The sequence below is a fragment of the Myzus persicae genome, unplaced genomic scaffold (genome assembly GCF_001856785.1).
Source record: "Myzus persicae strain clone G006 unplaced genomic scaffold, MPER_G0061.0, whole genome shotgun sequence".
Taxonomy (NCBI): Eukaryota; Metazoa; Arthropoda; class Insecta; order Hemiptera; family Aphididae; genus Myzus; species Myzus persicae.
Window position 1 is genome coordinate 12,745 of NW_019103994.1, and position 27,344 is coordinate 40,088.

Genomic DNA, 27,344 nt, shown 5'->3' on the forward strand with positions numbered 1-27,344 from the left:
TTGTTATTATAATTTTTGTTCATATTATGTACACAAAATAATAAAATAATTTCCATAAAAAATTAATGAATTATATAACTATACTTTAGTTTGTAAAATATATATATATATATATATATAATAAAAATAATATAGTATTTAACGTAATAATTTATAATAATTTCAATAAATAAGTATTATTAAGTAGGAGGTAAAATATTAAAATTGTTACAATGGTTTAATTAAGTATTTATTTGTTGGAGGGAAAAACTTAACTTAACCTAAAAGCTGTGTGTCTTATAGCTTAGAGATCGTATATTGGCTATAATAATTCATTATTTATTATTTGGGAATTTGGGGCTATTGGATAGGAATAAGGTTATCCAAACATATTGCTGACAAAGTTATTGAAACCAGATGTAATACTTGAGAATATTCCAGGGTCTTGAGTTGGTTGTTTAGGCGCCAATGCTATACCTTGTGGATGATGATGATGATAGAAGTGAGGAACTGGCTGTCTGTAAGGTGTGTTATCCTGTCTCTGAAAGTACATTTATAACAAAATCAATAAACAAATGTTTATAAAAATGTATTTATTTAATATAAATTGGATATTCAGTGTATTATTATGTATTAATATGAAAATGTTAGATTAATGATCATAAATGTTTGTACACATTACCATTGATGAAAAATACCAGTAGTTATGATCAATGGTATTACTTACGAATCAATGAAGTCAAGAAGAGAAACTTCAAATTCAAAATCTGTTAGAATTAGGGAATTTTATTCTTGAATCTGTAGTAGTAGTAGTAGTAGTAGTAGTAGTAGAAGAAGAAAATGCAGAAATTGTATTTTGCCTTAAAACCTGTAACCACTTGAGTTTTGTACATGTATGCAAAGAATAATAGTTGTAGAAAATACATTGGAAATATTCACCAGTTATAAATAAAGTAGGAAGATGTTAATTTAGAAATCAATCTACATGCGTGTTATAAAAAGCAAGGTATCATAGAGTTAACCAATTAGTGTTAGCCACTGTTAATAGTATTAACCAATATAATATGTAAATTTTAAATAAAAATTATATTTTATTTAAGTATCAAATATTTTAACAACTTATTCACTATTTTTAGATGTACAAATTTGATGTACCTATCTACATAATATTAATGTGATGTATTTGTTATGGTGTATGTTGTATGACATTTTGGTACAATTAGCAAACTACTTACAAAATATATTCACATTTGTTAAATATTTTATAACCATGATACATAAAATATATTTTTAAGCAACACAAAACAAGTACATTATTATTTTGACTATGATAATATTATACATTCAGGTAAAATGTTTTGGCTCGAATTTTGTACCATTTAAAATTGTTTTAATAGGTACCTACTTAAGACACTCAAAATGCAAAATTCTATATTTTCTAGTTTAACACATGTTTAAAAATGCAATTTATCATTTTGAAATTTTAATACCTTTTATTTTCCTTATATCTTATATGTTTTATTTTATATAGCCTTAAATTTAATCTTCTATTACATAGGTAATCTTTATTCTTTACCTGCCTTTATAGTTTAGCACATATTAATTAATTAAAAGAATTTAAATAACACTATAAGTAATAACACAACTTTGATATTAAATTTGGATATGCATAGACTTAGACACATTAATAACTTTTAAAATTAGCAATAATAACAACATAGTAAGTAATACTATCTACTCAAAAAAGTATTTTGTAAGAGTATTATAATTATGAATTTCTCTATGTAAATTATTCAGGCAGCAGAAATGTTAGTAAAAAAGTTAATAGTCCTTCCTCTGTTCTTTATAGTTTTTTTAATTTGAATATTAGTAGGTACCTTCTGTTGAAACGGATACCAAAATAAATAAAAAATAATGTAGTAATATTTATACCTTTGCTTTGTATTATATAAACAAAATCAGTAGTTGGTGTCGTTAGTGATGTGTATTGTTTGTGCCAGTGATTCTTCAATGTAAGACACCGATGATTGTTTAAAAAAACTATTCACAATTTTGAGAATATTTTTTTATAATGATTGATGTGTCTTACATTCATAGAAGCGCTAAAGTATTAATGCATTGTAGCGTAAGGTAATTAGTTGTGCAAAAGAAATAATAATTTAGAAGTCGGAAGTATGCGCGGGCGGTGGAGTGCCGGTCGTGAGAAAATTTAATTAAAACTAAAAGTTTTTAAAAAATCTGTCTTGGTGAATCTTTTGGTCATTTTTCTAAGCGTTTGAATTCGGTACGTAAACCATATTATAAAGTAGATTCGTTTGCATCCCTCTGGACGATGTGAACAAACAAACGATACGAAATTGTTTATTATAATAATAATAACTCCGCCAAACCAATTATCGTAGTAAGGGAGGCTACACCCCTTTGCGCTCTCCAAATGAAGGGACAACAGTCCATTGGCGTGCTCACCATTTTTAAAAAGGGTGGGATATGAGTTTTTGACTATTCTTAGACCACATAATATAGCGGTCAATTTATACTTTTATTGCTTTATCAAATATTTTATATGACAAAAACTAGTCAAAAGGGGGATGTGACACCTTTGTGTTAGCTTTAATATTAGAGTGAACTGACCGATTATGAAGGTTAAAAGTAGGTATAAGAACATTATCTGTACTCTCTTTAGTTGGATTTTTACGATATTTTAGTTTTTAATCAAGTTATGAACGTTTTTAGGTAGGTAGGTATTAATATTTTACATAGCCTACCTACTCGTAACTTGCTTAAAAACTTGAGTACCGTAATTATTATACTGAATATAAAGTACTAATATAATATACTAATATTATTATACCGTAAATATTATACTAATAATACTCTATATTTTAAGATTTTTTAACTCTAAATGTCATAACAGGTCAATGACACATTCTAATACATTGTTGTCATTAAAGCTATAACAACACAAAATCGCAACTGCTGAACTTACACATTTTGGCAGTACCTACCAATGTGTTATGCGTTAGTAAGGCGGATGCAACGGGCGCGAGTACCTACTACGTCCTATCAATATTGAATATGATAAATAAACAATATAAAATATACAAATCAATATAAATTTTTATAGCGAAAAGCGGTTATTTGCGATGTCCGGAGAAAAGCACGACCGCCACCACGGCCGCGGTTCTCGCATGCCAGCTGCGCGATGTCGAACGAGCGTCGCTGCAATAAGCTCGTAACCCGTCCCTCCAGTTCCTGCTGGAATTGGGGGGTGCACCCCGGACGGAGATCGTCTCGTCCCGGGTGCCGGTCATCCAAGGCGGTTGCCAGGGTTTTAGACGAGGCTTTTTCGTCGGCTGACTACCTACCTTAGACGTGTGCAGCGTGACGTTCAGCAGAGTGGGGTGTTGTTCCACGACCATGAAGTCCATTTCCTTGGGTATGTATCCGTCTCCGTAGATCTGAAATCACGCAACACCAGTTGGATTTATTATACTATTATATAGTAGGTATTGCGATATGTGCTGGAAAAGGGGGCGTGTTGAAGTGGCTTATGCGGGAGGGTGGTTAGTCGTCTCAGCCTCTCGATCGCCCTTTTATATTTCATATAAAACTTATTTAAATCTTTGTCATTTGTCGTCTACGCGGAGAAATATATACACCTAAGAGTAAGTCTTTGCAGCTGTAAACTTTTGGAAACTGAAGTATATTATTTCCGGCAGAAAATCACGTTTATAGGTACGTAGTTATACATTCACATTGTTTTGAATAAGGGAAGGGAATTTATTCGGAGTATGTGAACTTTTTAACCGAATTCCATGTAGATTTTTTTTTTTTACAATTATAATGCAATGATTTTAATATGACGTATGAGTATACAAATAAAAATATTATAAAATATTTTACTAATAAAGAAATAATATTATGTACTAGGTTGGAAATGTGGGTATAATACCTGCCTATTACTAGGTATGATGTTTAATATAAAAAATATGATTGTATGTATTTATGTTCTACTGACCTCGAGCTTGTAAACACCGGGTAACAATATCCTCCAGAATTCACCGTACTTGGTCGTTTGGAATCCTACGTCACGGCCCTTGATCTTCAGCGATGCCTTTTCGATCGGGTTACCGTGTTCGTCCATCACGAATCCATGGACTCCTCGGTGAGCTTCAGCTAAGAATTTGACGAGCGACTAAAAAAAAAAATTTGGAAATAAATAAATGCACACTGGACACGGCGGCCAAAACTATAATAATCGTGCTTACCAATCGGTTTTCTTCCCAGAGTTTGGGCAGCTCGGAAGTGGATGGGTATTTGCAACAAGATAATTCCAATGTCACTTCCATGCAACCGTACCAAACGTAATTGAAATCTTGCATACCACCTATGGGATTAAAGCATATTAATATATTATTATTTACTATAATACACATAATATGTTTGAAAGATTAAACTAAATGTGTATGTAACGATATAACTAAAATATACATATGGCACAATAATAAATTATTTATATCTGGTCGTACAGTGAAGAAGTTTAGTTTCATTCCCAAAATTTAAATTCTATTTAAAAAAAAAAAAGGTGCAACTGTATAAAGATTTTTAAGGGACTCTGTATAGGCAATTCAAACCAAAATTATAATTAAAGTATACATAAATGCAACTATTGAATGATTCATTATTTTTCCAAAGTAATTTACTAGAGATGTACTACTGTCTACCAGGATCGATATTGTTTTTCTAATATTCGAAATTATGAAATACACTTAAAATAAAATTGATAATTAGTTTAAAAATAGACTAGACTTTTTGAATTTGACAATAAATATTTATTTTCAATTATTAAAAAATTATTTAAATTTAAATATTAAATCGTGTACGGTTTCAAAAAAATCGTCCCCTTAATTTAGTACAATCTCATCTCTAGATTGTTTTAGTGAAAATAAAACTCGGCAATTTCTATTATTTCACAATTAAGGGAAATTCATTTTTAATGCTCTTATACACCTAGTGTTTCAATAGGATTTCAAACGGTATTGACATCGAGAGAATTGGTAGGCGATATAAAAAATTGGGTTATTAAGGTAAAATAAATATTATTTACTTAATACGCTGCAGTTGCCGTGGGTAAAAAGAAATAATATTTAGAACGAAAACAATTTTAAAATAGCTAATGATATTATCTATAATAGTTTAATAATATTTTTGTAAATCACTTCAACCGTGTCCGTTATAATGATACCACAGAATATAAATGCTGACACACATACTTCCTGGGTGTAATAATAATAACACGACAGTGACTGTCGGACAGTCCTATAAATTATTATGAGATGTAAATGTATAATAATATATAATAATATTAATATTATGAATACAGTAAGAAGTAACAACTACACTGTGCAGAACAGGCTGTTAATGACGTTATCAGCTACCTATGTATAATTATTTAGTGCCTATTTAAAACGGAAACGGCGTATTTTCTGCGCCCGCGGTGATACCTATACTTAAATAGGTACCTATGTCTGGTATGACTACAGACCACGGTATGAGTGGTATTTATAGATAGAGAAAAAATATATCTCTGGTTGGTGCCACTTAAATCTTGGTATAGATACTTATAATGATTTAAATGTAACATGATACCTATACAAATTATACCTATTAACCGTGCATACGATTGAACTTTGAACACGTAATAATGTCATTGATTAAACATAAATATTTAAACGATTATCGAAGTACTGCTGCACCGACGTGTACCAACAAGATCATTGTTCCTAAGGAATCACTAATCACCCAGTTTATCGAAGCGAGCATCATTAATGTTTTTGAAAATATTTTTTCATACATTCTTTGAAGTCTCCATAAAACAATTTTTTTTTAAACTATAATTTTTAACTTTTTAATTTAAGCAAGTTTTACTTTTTTGAAAGATAGCCTACATTTCAAATGTCATATTCTGCTACGCAATATGAAAATGTTGGCACGTGCATGCCTTTCAGGAAAAAAAGTAAAAGTAGCAAAACATATTTTTTGTTCTCACACGTCATGTTGTTACGTGCGATGACAGCTCCGAACTATGTTCAAAAATTATTTTTACTCGCTTTTGGAGATAACTTGAATGTTATTGCTGTACAAGTACAACGGTCAAAAATTAAAATAATCATCCTGCACGCAGCACGCTGCACCTACATGTAATTAGGTACCTACCTATAGGTATATTTTATTTAATAATACCGCTGCACTCTGCAGTGCGTAGGTATATTGTAAGGTACGCGTGTAACGTTATCGCGGCTCAAACATACCTAATATTATTTTCTTTATCGTCGTGAAAACATAATAACATAACATTTGGGACCGAGTGCGCCTATATAGGTACGATGGTCTGACCGGTTTTTACCTGTGAGCGGATACCACGCGGCTCCGTTGGTGATGCCGTTATTGAACGTCGGCGTTCCCGCTTTGCATGCCACTCCTTGGTTCATCGTCGGGTGGTTTCTGGAGTAGGTCAGAGCCAAATGTTTGAACACGTCGTCGTCGGGCGTCAGCGACGGCGTAGAGGTGTAGCTCTGGAACACTGTATAAGACATAATATTATAGCACGTAAATGACGATGGTAATATATATATATATGTGTGTACAGGTATTGAGGTATGGGTAGGTACGCCGCGACGTCCGATTAACGACGATGAATGATGATGTTGGCCATAGTATAATATATTGTTATAATAACATCTCGTCGGTTGTCGCGTTTGATAATAATAATTATTAATTATTTACATCGCTCGTATATATTATGTATTATAATAATAATTATGATTACGGTGTTTAACGTGCAGTATAAGTATAATAGTGTATGGGTAACTATAATATTATTATGCATACATATATACAACGAAGTATACCTATATACAATATATACTCTATAGATTGTACCAATTATAATGAATACCGATCGTTTTGAAATTCTATGAAAAAAAAAGTAGTAACACAACATATTTTCACTGTCACGGTCACGATGTGAAGGGGAGCATCACGATGAATACAGATGACGAGTCAATGCGTACCAAACCCCAAATCATCGAGTCGTCAGTTTTTTCCCATTTATTTAGTGTTCGTTTTATACATAATATAGTATACCTATATATGTTAATACTGGAAATGTACATTGCTGTTTTTGCAGCACTTATACTATTATTTTTCTACATAATTATATGTATTTACTTACCAGAACACAGTGGTGATGAAATACAGAATCCTTCGTAATTAGAATTTCGTTAGACATGTAAAATATTCGTATCGTTTAAATCCGATTTTTATAAAATAGTATTTAATTAGTTTTTAAATTAAAACACTCATAGTTCGATTGCTAACCTATGTAAGTACCACGTTATATTATAATATATTAGACATATCTGGTAAACCAAAACGAGGGGATCACATTGAATAGTAAAATAAATTGTTAATTGAAATTATTTTATATGCAAGACATAAATTGTATCAACACTAATATTATTTTAACATTAAAATAAAATGAAAATAATACCAACTGTTTTTATTAAATACTTGATGTAAACAAAATTTTTCTATGTTTTAATGTTTTAAATAATTTTTATAATAATTATAATGATAATAATGTCATTTAACAATAAGCAGCTGGTTAAATTAAATGTTGTATTCTGCTATTACAAGGGATCTTTAATATATTTATCCGACCTATTGATATTAGTATATAGAATTTTTATTATTTTTTACTGTAATGAGTATCATTAATTAATTTATTGTTTGATACAGTTGACTAAATTATAAGTATGATAATATTATAAAGCCGACTCACTTGAGTTGGGAGTGTTGTCGAACGGATAGCTTGCCACTAGGGCACCCCCATGAAGTCCACCAGACAGCACGAACTGTATCTTGGAAGTCCATTCCTTGACGGCATCAGTTTCCGGTTGCCCTCTCTTATTGTTTTGCTTGAAGTAGTCCGGGAAGTTGCGGTTCAAGTCGAAGCCACGAGCGTTGTACCTACCCTGGCCACCATCGCACTGACCCTCGCGTGCCACCTCGAAACCGTCAGGGTTCATCGACGGCAACACGTGGATGCGCGTGTTGTCCAAAAGCCACCTGATGTATGGGTCCACCGAGTAACTGTTCACCAAATACTAATGGACACAAACCGAATTTTTATTTTCAATTTTTAAATAACACAATTTATTGTTATTATTATTATGATTTTTTTTTTTTGACGTAGGGCTGAGACGCTAAGTAAAAAGTATCATTTAAGTGCGATTTTTAACCCAATACTAATGAGTAATGACTATACAACAGATTGCATATGGAATTTTTGGGAAATTGTGGGATTAGAAATTCCTTCTAGCCGACCGATATATTTGTGTTTTAGTTAAACTTTATTATTTAGAAAAATAGGAAATATTGTCTAGATTATATCTCGTGCTATACTCGAATCCGATAACTATATGCGCCAAATATATGCCCAATTACCAAATCCCGTGTACATATTTCCAAAAATGTCAGCTGGATAATTACGACTATTTCTAGACCTGTTAGGTGTAGATACATAGTGTATTTGTTCATCTACACACATAAACCAGCTACCTATATCAGCTAGCATCTCCGCAGTACTCTATATTTATGTTAGGACATCGTACATGGGAATTTGAGACCCTCATATTTCCCGAGTTTTCATCCCTGCAGATGAGTGCAGTGCTTACGTATTATTTTTACTTAGGAAAATTATCACCGAACATCGAAATCACTCGATACCAATATAATAACATAATATTTACAAATGTTCAAATAATGTACATTGAGGAACTGTTAGAAACAAACGACGGTCTGAGAACGTTTGATAAAATGTACCTTAAACACGAAATATTCGTTGTATATGCTTTTATTTCAAATTGATAATCATACATCATTTTATAGATTATTACACCTACGTGTTATTCTAACAGGAAATTATTTCTTTAAATTGAGTTCTCAGTAGTTGGGTATACGGAATTCAGTTCGTACATTGTACGGCACGATTTTTATATTATCCGGTACCTAAACAATGTTTTCGAATAGATTGTTTTTATAATAATTATGCTATTACATCATAATGCTTATAATTCCTTTATGAACAATTTTTCATGAAAAGACAGTAGTCAGTAGTGCGTTTCAAATGTGAACTATATAATAATATAGAATAATGCAATATGGCGTTAAAACGGTTATTATAATACAACATTACAACAATTCCAAAAATCGTAATAATAATCATAGCATTTACATTTTTCAAGAACTAGTTTAAGAGTCATCGTCATGAATATATTATAATACACTGTTAGGTATACATATTATATAACTGTATACACATACTATATTACTGCAATCGACGTCTGTACAGTTGTCAGTTAGTTAAGTACAGAAGAATAATACATTATACTTTATATTTCTACTGAGCATATTATTATGTTTTTGGATATTTTTGAATAACATTGTAATATACTATAAATTATTACTTATTGATGCACTAACGATTATCTATCTACTCGTACGATCATGAAAGGCAAAGAGGGATAGGTTAACTAGAAAAGTTCAAAGTATGAACGTTAAAATTCCTTGCTGCAGCGTCCCACCCCGTAAACTTGCCTAAAATACATAAGCACATTTTTTGTTTTGAATAAGACATAATCATAATGCCGTTAAATCAAAAACGATGGAGGGTCATAAGAATATGTCATAAGAACAAAAATTGTAGACGTATTATAATATTACATTATACATAATATATCCATGTATCCTGTTCCCTAGCAAAAATTTTTGAACACTGTCAACCGTCTGTACTCATACCTATTTCTAATCCTCGATGGGTACCTATGTTGCTATGTCATAGTAACTATAAAAGTATGTTACCTGAATGAGATGCAACATGAGCTCTCTGCCAACAGCTTCGTTTCCGTGCATATTGGCCACGTATTTGACATCTGGTTTGCCAATCATGTGTTCATAAGGACTGGAAGACACCACCATGACCCACAAATCACGACCTATAATATTTAAGTTTATTTTTTTTAAATGTTTATTGTAAATTATAAACTAACAAAATAGTTTAAGCCGATAAACAAGCATAATATTATGTATAATTTAAAATGTTATAATATAATATTACACGACGAGTGACGAGTATTTTAAATTTCTTATATTAACTACCCGAGTAGGTAAAGTAATAACTTAGGTAAGTGTTTTTTGTGCATTACTCATATATGTAATATACTAATATGCATAGTGTATATTATGTAGGCAAAGTACATACATAGATATTATCATAATTATAATATATTTACCATTCACCGGTATACAACGACAATTTGTTCTTATTTTATTATACAATATACACATAATTTTCGAAACAGAATAAACTGGAAAATTCGAAAACGAGTTTTATAAGCAAAATATGCTTAAAAGTATAATGCTGCTATTACAATAATTCTCTCACAAGTCGTGCTCATTTCGTATATTTTTAAGAGTAACATAGTTGTCTTTTTACCTATTCAAATACCAAAGTATCTATATAATATAACAATGGAATACGTTCCACATAAAGACGATTATTGTCAATCTTCTTGATTTCCTGTTTTTGTTTTTGTCTTTAATATCTTTGTTAGAAATAATATATTAAACTAGTTATATTACAACTTAAATAGTTCTCGTTATGTAACATAAGTGTAACTTATAGTGTACGAGTACGAGATCGAGCATGAGTGAAGTTTCAACAAATTAACAGCTTATATGCTTAAAATTTAAATTATATTTTGTAAAAATACTGTAACTAGTAAATCAGGGAAAACAGACCAACAATACTTGTTGGTCCCCGCCCCGACACATTGAGTTTTCGAAAATCGTACACGTGGAGCAATAACGTAGTTTAATATAGGTATTATTGTATTAATATATTATGTATAAAGTATAACATAAAAATTAACGATATAATTATTATCCTCGACGAGGAAGAAACAGTATACAAGTGGACGTACCTTGGACGGATTTTCCGATGGAGTAGAGGGCTGTGAGATTGGGGAACCGAGACGACGTGGTCCTCAGGAACTTGGTCATCTTGTCGTAGTCGTGATACTTGAACTCGAGCTGATAGTTTTGGTCCTGTACCAGGTCCTGGGAACTGTAGTGCGGACCGTACGCCGAGTCGACGGCGTAACCACCGGTGGCCGATGACGGATTACCTGGGTGATGGTAGTTGTTGCCGACCGCCCGGTTGCCCACGTTCTTTCCCTCGACCACGTCAGAGGGCACAGGAGATCCACCGCGAGTATACTGTGGTATCCTGTGGTTGTTTATCGAACCCGAGCTGATCGACTCTTGGGCCTCCTCATCCAACAGCGGCTGGTCCTGCTGCATCAGTGCGCCTCCGTCGCCGTACTGTTCGCCGTAAACGGTTGAAGCCGAGCCGACCACGTCCGACTGCTTGCCATGTTGCAAGTGCTTTTCGTATTGTTGCACAGAAGGGTCTTGAGAGTACGTATCCGGCCGAATTTTGCTCTTGATCACCTCTCCGCCACTGCCACTGGTCAGCTCATCCGAATCGTAGTACTGGTGTTGTTGCTGTTGCTGTTGGATGGACGAAAGCCGTTTTTCGGACTGACAATGGACCGGCAGTGCGAAAAACGCGACCGCGGTTGTGATTGCAACCAGCGTCCGAACCGATAGCAGCAGATGCGAGCGACGACCGTCAGCTCTCGACCGGCACGTCGTCGCGGTGGAAGGCGCCATCGTTCGCGATTAGTCTGTAAACACACAACAAGCCCAATTATTATAATAATAATTATATAAATGTTTCATTTTAATGTCATGTCAATAAATATTATTAGCTTTAATCTTAGTGACACGGTATGTGGTATGTCAAATAGAAAAGCCAGGAATCTAGATTAAACCCAGAAACTACAAAGCTCCGTGTGATCTAAATCTAAAACAATTAACGGACCATACCATCTGCAGTCTGCTATGTACCTTACTGCCATAATATTCAGTTATAACTATGTATGTAATTTTATAAACATCGAAAAAAAAATTCCATTCATTTAATAGGATTTAAGTTTTAAGTTACTATCCTCAACAATATATTCAACCGTATTAACTATGTTGATTGGGTATAAAAGTACAATATAGGCTCTACCGTAATTTTTAAATGTAACAAAAAAATTTTAATAAAAATATTAGAGTTATAATTCCGTATCCAATGCTGTTATAATTCTACTTTCCTGTATTAGCTATCATCATTTTAAATCGTTTCCATAATTATTATCTTATCTTGTTTTATCATTTAGGCACCTATTAAGGTTAGGAATGACTATTATAATACCTATTTATAGTAATTAATGTATTCACTATATTATTATTAATTGTTTATGGCATCAACTACGTGGTTATTAGCCAGGGGTTTTTGGGACTGTTGGGTTAATGTAGGGTTACTGTAGGGTTATGGAACACTTGTGTATTCACTATATTAATCCTACTGTTTTTCTAATATTGTATAAAGTGAACAAAATGTATATTAGGTACTCTTGCTATCCGAAAAAAGGTTCTATACCTAGCTAGACTCTGCAACTTAATATTTTAATTGTTATTTTAATTTAACTATCTGATACCTATGCTAGCAAATAGCAATATAATTGTTATCACCTTTTCTATGTTTCTATGTTTTAATATTTGGTAACGATTAAAATCATACCAATGAGCTATGGCAAACATTTCCATTTTTTAAATGTCTAGTTTTTTCCAGGAAAATAAAAATGTAAGTTGTAATTTTTTTCGAGGACTGGAGCGTGATGGTTCAATAGAATGAACGACTAAATACGTGAAGGGTACAGCTAAGCAGTGGACTAAAATATATCTGAGTGTTCGATTAGTATAAATATATTACATGATGCGATGCACTTCCTCATGAAAAATTGTTCGTCTAAATTAAATACGCGTTTAATGCTGAGCTACTGATAACCTATTAAACGGGTTAGCAATAATATTGTGATGCTTAAAAATAATATTTAATATTATAATCCATCCGCTTAATCGGTCTTCTTTTTACATCGATTCCGCGAATATACGATAGAGCACATTAATCCAAGAATCGTATACTTATGTAGCATAATATATAGTTTATACACATAGGTAGTACGTACGCGGTATGCCTAAGGTACGTGTATGGTATATGACGTATAATCTTTTATCCGTGTTAAACACTATATAGGTAATAATTACATTATGTTTATAAAAATAATTATTATGAGCCTTCCGAGGTGATTTGTTTAACAACGGTTTCGTAACAGTAAAACGTGTTCGTTAAATATTACTTGTAGGTATTATCGAAATGTATATGTTATAGGTACGCACAATATACAAAGTAGTATTCCCGTGGTCGGACGTGCAGGGAGAAAACGGGTTTATAACTGCTATTATTATGCATCATACACGCGACTATATTATAATATAATACGATCCGATGAGAGACCAAATGCCGAACAGTTAGGTATTTAAAAAATGTACTCCGGCGGATATTTAGATAAGTATACGATTGTAACTGAATGACTCCTGCGACGACTATATCGCCTAACGGACATGACATTATAATAATATATTCGAAAAAAAAACAGAATATTCAAATACTTTATCTTATGCTCCATAATAATACCTTTATAACTCGTTGTCATGGAAAAATCCCAAAAACGGCTCGTTTTCTCTTTTTATCGGATGTACCTGCACAGGCTCCTAACCTATACAAACACGTTCTTCAATTGATTTACCTACATCATAAATAAATTGTGCATGCGACACGACTGCTTGGATTTTGCACATGTAGATAATAGATACACGGAAAATTGTTTAAGGTGGGTTCCGATCTCCATAAATATATTCTTGGTAAAAAGGGTTAAACAGGTATATTTGTATGGTAATATACAAATATAATGTATATTATACATGAAATCGTGTTCGTATTTATGTATAATTTTATACACATCGTGTGATAATAAGTGTGCCTTATTCATAAAAGTGAAAATACTATGCAGAGAGCGATATAGGAAATCCCACATACATAAGGGCGCAACATCAAAATATAATGTCAATAATATCATATAGCGTCGAATATTATGATAGCGTATATATAATGACAAACATTTTTATAATATATTAAAACTATAATCATTTGTAAGTAACTAAGTGGGAATTTTTTGTCTTGGGTTCAGGTGCTTCGCTTGAGTTTTTAAATAGCCCTATCTGTAAAATGGGATCCATAATTTTTAATGACACGGGATGCATGTTCACGACTTTTGGAATTAAATACTACAATATTATATATATAATGTGTTATTATTATTATTCAAAGCAAAAACACTGTTCGGTGGTCTCTTATTTTTTCCCGAAAGTATTTCATTGTTTGTGTCACTTTCCGGATCTCATCGGCATAATAATTATTCGCGCTCTATTTCCACTGAGCCGGAGAGTCCGAGTCACGTACACATACACTGTTATAACTTATAATACATATATACACACGCGTGTGCATGGATCATACATTCATACGTATATATAATATTTTATTATGTACACTGACTTTGTCATCACGTCCGCTATAAACATGCGTGTTAGTTATATATATATAAACCATATTTAATTATTATGTGCATTATTACTATACACATTGTACGGACTACGAGTATACCCACATACATATAATAATGAGCTAGATTTCAAAAATCTTGAGAAACGCTCAACATCGTTGTTTCATGAGCAACTTTCAACACTTCAGGAAAAAAAACAAAAATATGTAGAAACACTATAGAGACAGAGATACACAACTTACTGCCCAAACTGGTCGAATACAGTACGAAAAGAATGTTTAGATTTTCGAAATTTCCTCAGACGAGCCAGACGAATCGATGAAGTCACCGCGGCTGACTCGTTGTCCGATTTAAATATATTATACGCAGCTATAGCTGTTATAGGCAAAACCCGGAATACGTTATTTTATATTGTGCAAAGTTGTGAAACAGACGATCGACGAATCTACAATAATATGAATAGCTATATTATACTATACCTATTAATTAATAATGTAAGTATCACGCGTGGTAAACGATTCGAAATGTTAATGTATTCGTCAAGTAAAACCCCGCAGCCCCGGGGGACTAAAGTGCAGACATACTACTATTATAGCCTTATAGGTAGGTATAGAATATTATATATTTAGCATATTATTATAATACAATGTACTGACGTATTATAGGTAGGTATGTGTATTATAGAAATGTAACATGCGAAAACATTATTCATTATTTTGGACTTTGGTGTAATATAAAATGTATATTGCATAATGTATGTTGTATCTAATATAAATGGTAAATACGCTACATAAAGTCGGCACAGTAGTATTATAGATAATTGCAGTACAATGAGTAAATTTTACTAAAATTAAAACAATTTACATTAGATAACATATACCTATTAGAATAATATAATATTACGTTATTGTTATTTGTTTATCTACGCATATCGGTGATTTTACTTGCAAACGGTGCGTATTCCTAACAAAAACACTTCGTGACTTTTTTCATCCATTTTGACATTTTCACCGTCATATACTGCATTTTGTTTTATGTATATTATAGATAAGCTTTAGAACGTGATCGAAATATTATATTGTGCCGTATTCGATCTATAAAACATAATATAATATAGATATTCAAATATTGCTAAAGCTATAATATGCAAAAAGTTTTCGAGCGTACCACGATGGAGCTTATAATAATAATAATAATAATAATAATAATAATATGTATTCTTGTCGGGTGTATACGGTAAATATTACACCACGACGAGATATTGGGAGATGGGCATATAATAGCAATAGCCATTGGTACATTAGATATTTATACACATGTATGATGCGGTTAGGTATAATAATATGTTGATTGTACGTTAGGTATAGCTATAATAACTATATTAAACATACTACCAATACGGTGTAATACAGACGAATGACTTCGGGCGCCAAAGGTGCCAATTTGTCTGTAAAATAACGTGTGCATTTAGAGATACCCGGTTTCGGGTATAAATTCAGCGCTTCTAAAGATAATAACGAAAAAACAGCAAAGTATTAACAGTTGTTATACTAATAATAATTTATATCTAACACGGCTATAATAGTATAGTTGTTGTAACTTGTAGGCTTACATTTTTCAGTTTAACTATAAAGCAGAAACATTAAGCGTTGTTTAAAAATCATCATAATACTTCATTGTATGTACTTAAAAATATAATAAGCGTGTCAAAAAAAATCGGTAAAATACAATTGCCGGATGCAACTTTTCGAAATCATACAATTACAATACAATGTATTATATAGCGCACCGGAACCGCGGTGTCGTATTATTACTGACCGTCGAGCGTTGATGACTGGGTGCCATCAATATTTGCACGTAAACAACAGAGTTCGTGTACCAAAATAATATAGTTTGCATAGCACATAATATTATTTTAATTATCACAGTAGCCATGATGTGCAAAAGTATACATTGCATTTTGCGCATATCTAGATTCATATCAGTATTAGTATATCAATTAACTGTTGATATGTTAATAATTGTTAGGTAAATAACAGATGCGATACCTATATATATTATATCTACGTCATATACGAGGCTACAGTTATTTATTATTTATATATTAAATAATGGGTATAATAATGAGTATATAGTCGCGCAGAATTAGCAAAGCTGAGTATTAAATAATTTAAAATACAGTCTGCAAAATAATGTTGGCGCACAATTGGTTTTCTCTCTCTGACCCGTCCTCTGCAACATATAGCAACTAATTATTACTATATGATCAATAATTATTATTATTACTGGAGTCATTCTCTACTGTCCTCCGTACAGCTTCAGTTAAGTATACATAAGTAAGGTTCCTAAATAGTTAGTTTATGACGAACAGAGAGCACCTTCCGTGCGTTTTTACACCAAGTATTTAATATAATATATTAGGTATACAATATACACTATATGCATATTGTCGTATATTATATACTTTCCCCGGAACAAAAGACATTAAAAAAAAGCATTTTCTCTTTTTACTCGCGGTAAATGATAATTATTCAATGATGGTAATATTAATACACAATCAACATTTTTTTATAACACCATTATAATATAAATACATTTCAATATACTGCATAATATGTACTGGTACCTACATAATGTGTAATTTAATAGTCACGCCGCAATAAACTTCATTATTTTAATATGGAAACAAAAAAAATAATATATTCCCTTATGTTTAAATGTTTAATGTATATACTACATACATACATGTAACGAGTATAGCCATGTGTATAATGTTTATAACTTACAGGACGCGAAATATTTTAATATTCTATTTTATTAAGTTTATCGACTTTTTTATACGAATATTTATTTAAATATTATATTATTACATTATGCAAAATAATACGGAAACTTCGTAGGTACTATAATAAACAGACATCGTTGCTATCCACAATAATATGGCATTTGAAAAATTATGTCAAATTAGAAAAACAGCACATCAAATTTAGTATGTCATTGTATTGCAAACATTTAAACTAAAAATACTAGAAAGATATAATTTTCAAAAAAAAATATATATATGCTGATGCACCAATTCCGAATATAGGTATAATAAGGTATGAATTGTTGTTATAGTAATAATATAGTGTACCCATAAACTGGATACAGGTAAATAATAAATATTATGACGAACAAGCAAAGAATATGCGTAGTGTGCCTTCACGGTCAATTAACTTCACCGCATATCAAGTGTAATGCTTTTCGGAATATGCAAATCAAACGAAAATCGGTGCGAGTAGATATAGAAGGTAGTACCTACACAATGGATTTCCGGATAAATGGACCAGCCGGATTTTCTTTGGCCTACTGATATAATACAATAACGTATAAAATAACGAGAGTGTAGATAATAGTCGTGTGTATTATATACCAGTAGGAAGGTACATAAAAAAAAATAATAAAAATCCAAACATAATATTATATTATACAGATATTATAATATAGAAACATTAAAAACCTCCAGGTTTGATGGAATCGAGTAAAAAGTGTAATCCTTTTTATCGGTAAATCGTATACAAATACTAACCGTAAAAACAGTAATATAATATTTTAAATTATTTTTTTAATTGACAGTGCGCGCATTATTGCATTAGAGTAGTTACACATTACACATTTTTTATAATATAATAATTCAGGATTAGCCCTAATTCCGTGACACGAGCGTAATACATCTTCTGTCAGGTCCAGGCTGGACTTCGACCGTGCAAACCAATAAAGCTATAGCTGTGTTGACTATTTATATTACTTATGTATACAGTATACTATAGTCTATAATATACTGCACTGGCACTTCCGTATATTACACACATTTGCGGCACAACATTCGTTTTATTCGCGTTTTACACAATATACCTATACACGCCACACGCGAGACATGAGAAGAAATAAAGAATAGCCGTAAAGGGTTGTCGATGGAGACTATATAATAATATACGTGTAGGTATTAAACAAAACAATTTACAGCAATATAATAGTAGACGATGCTTATTAAAATGCATTTATTTATTCATACACATAAGTTAGGATGTTACGTTATATTCTCGCCCGCATTCGTTTATGCAGTGGATATAATGTATCAAAGACGGTACACACAATAACAGCAAAAATCTGATAAAGAACTTTACCTACTTTACCTATATGGATACTAAAATATAATATCCGTGACACGAGCGTAATACATCTTCTGTCAGGTCCAGGCTGGACTTCGACCGTGCAAACCAATAAAGCTATAGCTGTATTGACTATTTATATTACTTACTATAGTCTATAATATACTGCACTGGCACTTCCGTACATTACACACACTTGCGGCACAACATTCGTTTTATTCGCGTTTTACACAATATACCTATACACACCACACGCGAGACATGAGAAGAAATAAAGAATAGCCGTAAAGGGTTGTCGATGGAGACTATATAATAATATACGTGTGGATATTAAACAAAACAATTTACAGCAATATAATAGTAGACGATGCTTATTAAAATGCATTTATTTATTCATACATATAAGTTAGGATGTTACGTTATATTCTCGCCCGCATTCGTTTATGCAGTGGATATAATGTATCAAAGACAGTACACACAATAACAGCAAAAATCTGATAAAGAACTTTACCTACTTTACCTATATGGATACTAAAATATAATATTGCAATAATACTTTAGATAATAACTTATAATTCATTCGGTACCATTTTGTATCTTTTAAACGCATACCTATATAGAATGCCTATAATAGTTATATCATAATATGTAAAGCCGGTTAATAATGACAATACCTAGGTATATTATCATAAAATAAATTATAAAAAATTCGTGTTACAATGTGGAGTGCATTTTATTTTAGAGTCGTTTATGTATGATAAACATCAACATATTATTATCGTTTAATATAATATATAGTATCGTACACCTGTTCCATATTTAGGTATGCTTATGTATACCTACACATTATTATGACAATACGAGACTATAAAGATGCGGCCTAAATAAAATAACTCGACAATGCAGTAGTGGCGATTCGTCTTCATATAATAATAATAATAATATGTGGGTCATCGGGGCAACAGTTCGTGGTGCGAGAGGGCATTGTCTGAGCCGAGCTCGTGCTGTATAGTGTATACCACAGCGGTTAAGCCGAAGAGAAAGAGACACTATAGGGTGATGACGCGGTGTCGTGGTATACATATACCTACAACCTACCCACGGTTCATCGCGCAGAAGGCGCTTCTCCGGGCACGAGGTCGTCGTAAATCGGAAACAGAGACCGGACGTCTAAGGAAATACCGATGATGACTCGAAGATTATGAGGAAGGCACGCGACCGTACGTACAGAGAAACGACGGCGCTTAACCCGGTTATCGGTTTGCTGGCCATCATCGTTTATTATATAGGGGATACCTCACGGTGTTAGTTCCGAGAAATAACTATTCTCCTCATTCTTTATGATTTGTTTCTTTTTAATTATCTATAATTTTAAAATATTGTTTTTTGGTTTGCTTACTTGAAATCATTAAATATTATTTTATTAATTTTGAATTTACCCGTGTAATATTTAAACCAAACTTTAAAAAAATATTATATATTTTCACTTTTTTATGTTTGTAATGCTATGCATTACACAAATTTTAAACAAAAATATACTACTTATATTTTCATATTGAAAATACATGGCATCATAATACTAAAAATAAATAAAGAATTTAACTTTTTTTAAATACATTATAGTTAAACATACGAAAAAAACATTAAAAACATGCTTGGACAAACACGCAGATCACAGGTAAGACAAAAATTTGAAAATACTAAATAGTAAATAATATTTATGTATATAATAGGCACCTATAGAAAACCATGTTTTTGTTATTATAATAACAGGTAATATTGTAATAAATAATAATAATAACGATGATATTATGGTAAAGACGATCAATTTTCGTTATACACTTGAAATTAGTAAATAATAACCAACTGATTTTTTTATCAAGACCTTACATATTCTCACACGATTTCCCTCAAAATACAACCTTCATATAATCTCGTTTTTAAGTAATTTATATCGGTTTGAAAATATATAAAGAGAATTATAGAATGTATAAAGAAATATTAATAATTGGTGCATCGAAATCATTAATTATTATTATTATTTTTAATTATTAATCATCTATTAATGAATTATAGTTTTATGTAGAAAAATTATACTTTTAAAATGTACTCTGCAGAAATATTATTTTAATAATGGTGTGAAGTGAAGAATAAATACAATTTGCTCAATTTAAAATAAAGGAAATTATTTTTTGGACTTAAATATAAAGTTATTTATAGTACCTAGGTAATAAGACAAATGTAAAAAGAAAAATTAATATGAAAAAATATGTTCAAGAAAATAAAAATATTTTAAATGTTTGTGTTATAATAATATTAAATTGTTTATAATACCTTTAAATTTGTCTTTGGTTAATCGTTTCTTGATTTTGCATAGGCAATTCTACCCGATACTCGTTAATAATGTTGTTTTTTGAAGCTCAACAATCTGACATAAAACGACGACTCATTCGAGTCTGAATCGAGACTGACTCAAAAAACTCGGGTTTGTCGTATCTGAACTGGTTTCCCACCACTGCGTTATCATTAGGTAGGTACCGGCAATAGTAGCATGCGTGCGCGTGTCCACTTTCTTCTTCAATTAACCATTATGCCATTATAAATTATAATATACTTTATGAAAGATTGAAAGAGCCCATTGATTATGGTGATAACTAATTTAATACAAAATACTTTATAATTATGTCACGCAAATTTCAAATTGGTAATAATTAGTTAAATTCTTTCTCTTCACTAAATATATTCTATCTTTCTGATCCCTTGAACAATTTTCCCTTAAAATTACGCCACATTATTCCGATGTCTTCCGTATTCCATAGGTTATCGGTACATTGTATATACATACTTTATTATTTAAAAACTGTTTTAAAATATGAAAATATGTATTAACTTCATTGTTTACTATATTGTACACTGTTAATAATAGATATATTTAACATAATTGGCTGTAGGTATAATATCATACACTGTTATGATTTATAAATAGGCCTAAGTTTGTTCTTTTTTTGTTTTCTTTGTCACCTTGCATTACATAATTTATCAGTTCGATTTAATATACAAATTATAATGCACGATTAAGCGTATGTACATAAGGTAGTATATATATAATATATAGCTTCAACATTTTTGAGATTCTAGAAGTTCAATTTGAATTTATAGTAGAAATTATATGCTAACAACTAACAATTTAATATATTATATACTACTAGATATTTATAGTTCTTCACATATTTCATACCCAATCAGTCAACAAACTATGTTAAAATTATAAATGAATTTTTAGTCTTAACTCTTAGGTGCAGTGTTGCTTAACAAGTTACGGAAATATAATTAATAATTAGGTAGGTCGTCGGTCTAATGTATATTGTATATATATTAAGTATACACATTAAACATAATATAATGATATATTAAATACAACGATACTAATCCTGAGTAACATTAACCTGGAATTATAAGTTTAATAAATTACTATTATCATTATTATGACGTAACATACAGATGCATGATGTATAACCTGCAGTATCGGTATATTATAAAATTGATTGACTGATTGGGTATGAAATATAAATATGTGAAGAACTTTAAATATATAGTAAATTAGTATATAATTTCAACTATAAATGAAAAATGGACTTCTAGAATCTTAAAAAAGTTGAAGCTATATGTTATATATATTACCTTATGTACCTACGTTTAATTGTGTATTATAATTTGTATATTAAATCGAACTGATAAATTATATAATGCAAGGTAACAGAGAAAACAAATTATTATAATGTTATTAATGAAATCTTTAAAATATTTGAAAACTTAAATAATCTATAGTTTTTTTAACAGTCACGTAACAAAATCATTGGATATTATGAAATCAGATTCTACATAAACTGTATTAAAACATTCAAAAATATTTATCAATATTTTTTTCTTATAATATACATAAAATATAAATAATACATTATCATATAAAGAATTATTATATATTATAAGTGAGTTTATTACTATTTACTAAACAGTATTATTTACTCAACTTTTTTTATTTAATATATTTTATTATAATGAATACTGGTAAAAATATATAATTTGTAATTTATATTGATCAGAAACACAAATTATAACGAATGGTAAACTAATTTTTTCATTTAGTACTTATATAATATTGTAACTTGTAAGTGAACCAATTTGCTTTGTTGGCGATATGTTAGACGTTAACCAACCATGGTTAACACAACATAATATTTATAATAACTATATACAAGTGCGTACATTATTATAATACGTTTTCACGTAGCATCAAAAATGTCGAAAAACGAATTGATCTAAGGCACAATAATCAACTACAACTCAACAATATACACGCAACGACTAACATAGTCTGTTAACAACTCGCGCTCGCGATGTGTTTAAATTTATCGGGTCAACGATATTTTATCGTGGCGCGAAGCCTGGCGGAGGTTGATTTTACCGTTACGCGCTGTAACGCACACTGCAATGAACTGTTCGAAATGGAGTTCACAGCGAGTATCCTTGTATCGTATACCACTCAGTATTTAATATTATTAAAACGGCCTTACGAAAAATACTATGTTTGTTCTATAACAATACGTCGTCACAAATATTATTTTAATATAATATGTTTCTATAACTAATATAGGTACCCGTAAACCACAATGAGGCTGACCGACCAGATCATATTAGATCATATCATAAGTGGGATATTATGTGGTTTTTTTAATTCAAAACTCTCCAAATAATATTCAGATATGTCTCGAAAAAACGTTTTGATTGGTTAAGACTAAAATACTAGGTATATTATATTCTAACATTGTTTTTCTTTAGTATTTTTTTAAGCTCTATAGGTAATAAGTATGTATAAAGTTTACACATCCAAAGTTTAGATAATCGACGAGTGGGGATTTCTATTCGAGTGGTCACGATTACAAGGAACATATCCTGTTGCTTTATTGCATTTCGTGCTTGATACGTCTTAAGAAATTGATTGTATTACATTGACAATTTCAGAAAAAAAGTGTTTCAGAATATTAAATTAATAATTATTAGGTTGTGGTCTAAAAAGAACTAAAACACTATTATACGTGTACCAAAAAAAAAAAAAATTAAAAATTTGTAAGCTTAAATAATTTACGAGACAAGTATCATAACTTTCCGTAATAATAATAATTGACTTAGAAAGTAAGTAAGTGGTGAGTAGTAATAATAAGTAATAAGTGTCTTATTTTAAAAATAACTTTAAATATTAAATAGGACGTTTTATTAAAATATATAGAGTACTTATCAGACATTCCAACAGCAAATACGTGTTGTACACGATTATCGTTTTTTCGATCGTTATAAATCTATAGATAAAATAAAAATGTACTGTCGTACTGACTTAATAGAGAAAGCTAATCGAAATTTAGTTGAAAAAAAATAATAGAGGTAAAGCCATGCATAAAAATACTCTAGTCAGAGCTCAGGCTGTGAGTAGGTATAAAACATAAAATATGAGTAATATAGTGGGAAAAGTTCAAATATTGTTTCGATTTGCTTAAACTAAAAGCTAACACTTTACTTGGGCACTTAACAAGCATATTCATTATCAATTTAGTAATATACTAGCCTATAGTATACCACCTAGGCTTGGCTATTCTATAGTACTCTATAATCATAAACTTAAGAGTTAAGTTAACAAATCATATTCTTTTGAAGTTATACCTATATATTGTATAGTAATGAATATTAAAAACTACAAAGTATGTCTTGATAATACTTTCGATGAATTATGTTCAACATTATACTTAACCTTCTAAGCATTTTTAAAATGTTCATTATAGAACATGTTATACATAATCTTATATGTATATACAATATGATCCAATTGTTACAAATTAATTTATACGAACTATTTATACAAATTCTAAAATCATTTATTTATACTATTTTATAGGCAACTGTGATGAGAAAATAAAAAAATGGCTTATTTCAATTATCAACCAGCTAAATATAAATTTAAGGTAAATATTCAATATTTTGATGTACATTTTATTAAATATAATATATTATATATACATAATACCTACATAGTATGGTATACATGGCCTAACCTTCTGTGCTATTCGTATAAATAGGATTACAAAAATGTATTAGAAAGTTAGAATCTTTAATCTTTTTTAGAATCTAAAATGTCGTGGTTTTGCTAACTGAAACACTAACATAAATTAAATTTGTAATTTCTTTAACACAAACTAAACGTAATAACTGTAAATTACATACCAATATCAACCATTATTTTAATTAGGTACACGGTATACATGCAAATTTATAATTATTAATAATATACATACATACAGTTGTAATATAATATTATAGTGTACAATTTACACATAAGATAATTTATTTCGAGCATTAATGACGATATGATAAATGACGGATATTGAGCAGATATTATGTTAATAAAATAGTAGATACTAGATACGTCATCACACTTACATATTCATTGGAAAATACAACTTTTTTTTATTTATTTACATTTATAAATGTAGAAGGGAATATTTTTTTAACACATTATTCTTATTATTATTATTATTATTAATAATATTATTAGGATAACGTCAAAAACTGAAGAAAAATATCAGTTCAACATAATTTATTATATTATTATATGTGAAAAGAGAATCAACTGAAAATAATACATATACAATACTATAAAGTATAAAGTATAATAAATTAATATTGATAATATTTTTACACTTCTTGCTTATAAATATAAACAAGAAAATTACAATTATCAAAAACCATAAGCTGCAGTTAACGAGTGTTGAGTCTACCTGTATAATATCCAATTATCAAAAAGTGATTGTAGCATTGATTATAATTTATCAATATTACTATGGAACCTAAATAGTATGAAAAAAATAATAACATACAAAATACACAGCAATTTGTATTATTCAGTAGGTAGTAAGTACTACAGTACTTAGGTACCTAAAACCTATTAATCTATTTAAGTTGACTTGTTACAAACAACAATCAACATTATAATAACTATACTGTACGTATTATAGGCAAATTATATTATAAGCCTAATTACTTACTAATTACCATAGATACTAACTAACAAGTAACAAATTAATAATGAGCAAAAAATGTTTATTATATTTACCAGCTGATATGAAAATGATCAGCATTCATATTGATAACGTCTGAAATGCCTACTGCAATGAGCGTAACGCGTCCTGCTTCTGTTTTACTCGCATCCGCACTGACGTCCCTGTAGCCTATACATTTAGCGGAATAAGGGTTCATCTTGGGAGCGTTTGCGCAGACTCGGGCACATTATATTGGTATTTTACCTTCTAAAACCTATTCACGAGGAATTTTTCTCGCAGTGCATCGTTTAAATGTAAATTATTATTATTTATTATGAACCATTAAGATATTTACTATGAATATGTAATTGAACTGTATATAATATATATAATGTATATTATTACCTATATTGGCTACTATTTATACCTAATCATTACGCATTAGCAGGTATTTAGGTATACCAATAATATTTACCATATGCATACCTTCCAATATAGCAAAAAACTTACAGTAAAATCCGCTTTTGACGATCTTTAATAGAGACCTAGAAAATCAGATCGTTATATCCAAACTTCGTTACATCAAGGATGACTTAAAAAACATACTACACGTGTCTACGTGAGATATTAAGCCAACCAAGTACATGGCTGGGAATCGTTTTATCCGGAATTTCGTATTATAAATACTAGATCCAATATTACATATATGTACCTATTTGATATTTTTGTAAAACCATTATTAAGAATTAATAATGTCATTAGTATCCATATACGATATACATTTTAATAACTCAGAAACTACTCATTCCGTTTTGGATTTATACACAAACTTAAGGATGCAGCAGTGCTCTTAAGTTAAGAGTGACTTCATAAAATGTTAAATCGTCTTGAAATTTCTATACAAACATTTTGAAAAAGTTTATACTTTTGGAAATAATGAGTATTCGTATAATTAGTACATGCATGTGTATAGGCAGGTATAAGGTATAATATAATTTATAAATGTTCGCTGTGTAAGTTGGTAGGTACGTGGTGTATACTAAAATCTGAAAATGACAAAGAATAATAATTGCTCACGGAGGTTATTAATGTCAGTCTCGTCTACACGATGCATGGAATTGCGTCGTATAACAGGGTCACCTGACGAAATACATTATTCAACAGATTTTAATATGGATAAAAATAAAACAATAACAATTAAAAAGAAGACTTTTATTCACGGTACAGGTATAATACATAATAAGAGTATTATGCCTATATAATATATGTCTTTTATTGTCCCTTCTTTGTCAAGAGCGTAAAGAACTATAATATGACTAAAAATAATATATGGTCTATACAATTATTCCCTAGACCATTGATTAAACTTATATTATAATACATAATCAATGCTAATAGTAAATACATATAAATATATAGTAACTCAAAGACGTACTTTTTTATTATTTATATAATTATATATAAACATAATATATAGGTACATCATT

General features: G+C 30.3%; 1 protein-coding gene across 4 annotated transcripts; it reads right to left on the reverse strand.

Annotated features, from left to right (window-relative positions):
• Window positions 1-297: 297 nt before the first annotated feature.
• On the reverse strand, window positions 298-26,030 carry LOC111037370 (carboxypeptidase M-like). 4 transcript variants are annotated; one of them, XM_022319906.1, is made up of 11 exons: window positions 21,104-21,255; window positions 11,025-11,789; window positions 9,904-10,037; window positions 7,823-8,147; window positions 7,214-7,243; window positions 6,386-6,562; window positions 4,248-4,366; window positions 3,998-4,174; window positions 3,345-3,437; window positions 707-847; window positions 405-520 (listed from the first exon to the last, which is right to left on the reverse strand). In XM_022319906.1, exons 2-10 carry the CDS (start codon window positions 11,773-11,775, stop codon window positions 740-742), a joined length of 1,914 nt encoding a protein of 637 aa, XP_022175598.1. In that variant the 5' UTR covers window positions 11,776-11,789; window positions 21,104-21,255; the 3' UTR covers window positions 405-520; window positions 707-739. The 4 variants fall into 4 exon arrangements, with proteins under 4 accessions (XP_022175596.1, XP_022175595.1, XP_022175597.1 ...); XM_022319904.1 differs by lacking the exons at window positions 707-847; window positions 21,104-21,255 and adding an exon at window positions 25,932-26,030 and having other exon boundaries at window positions 298-520; XM_022319903.1 differs by lacking the exon at window positions 707-847 and having other exon boundaries at window positions 298-520; window positions 21,104-21,254.
• Between the last annotated feature and the right edge of the window lie 1,314 nt (window positions 26,031-27,344).

Excerpts from the sequence above, each read along its gene's own strand:
- LOC111037370 (XM_022319904.1), bottom strand. The coding sequence starts at position 11,775 with ATGGCGCCTTCCACCGCGACGACGTGCCGGTCGAGAGCTGACGGTCGT. Across the intron at positions 10,038-11,024 it reads CATCGGAAAATCCGTCCAAG|GTCGTGATTTGTGGGTCATG; the intron begins GTACGTCCACTT and ends TAAATATTATAG. Across the intron at positions 8,148-9,903 it reads TCATGTTGCATCTCATTCAG|TATTTGGTGAACAGTTACTC; the intron begins GTAACATACTTT and ends TGTGTCCATTAG.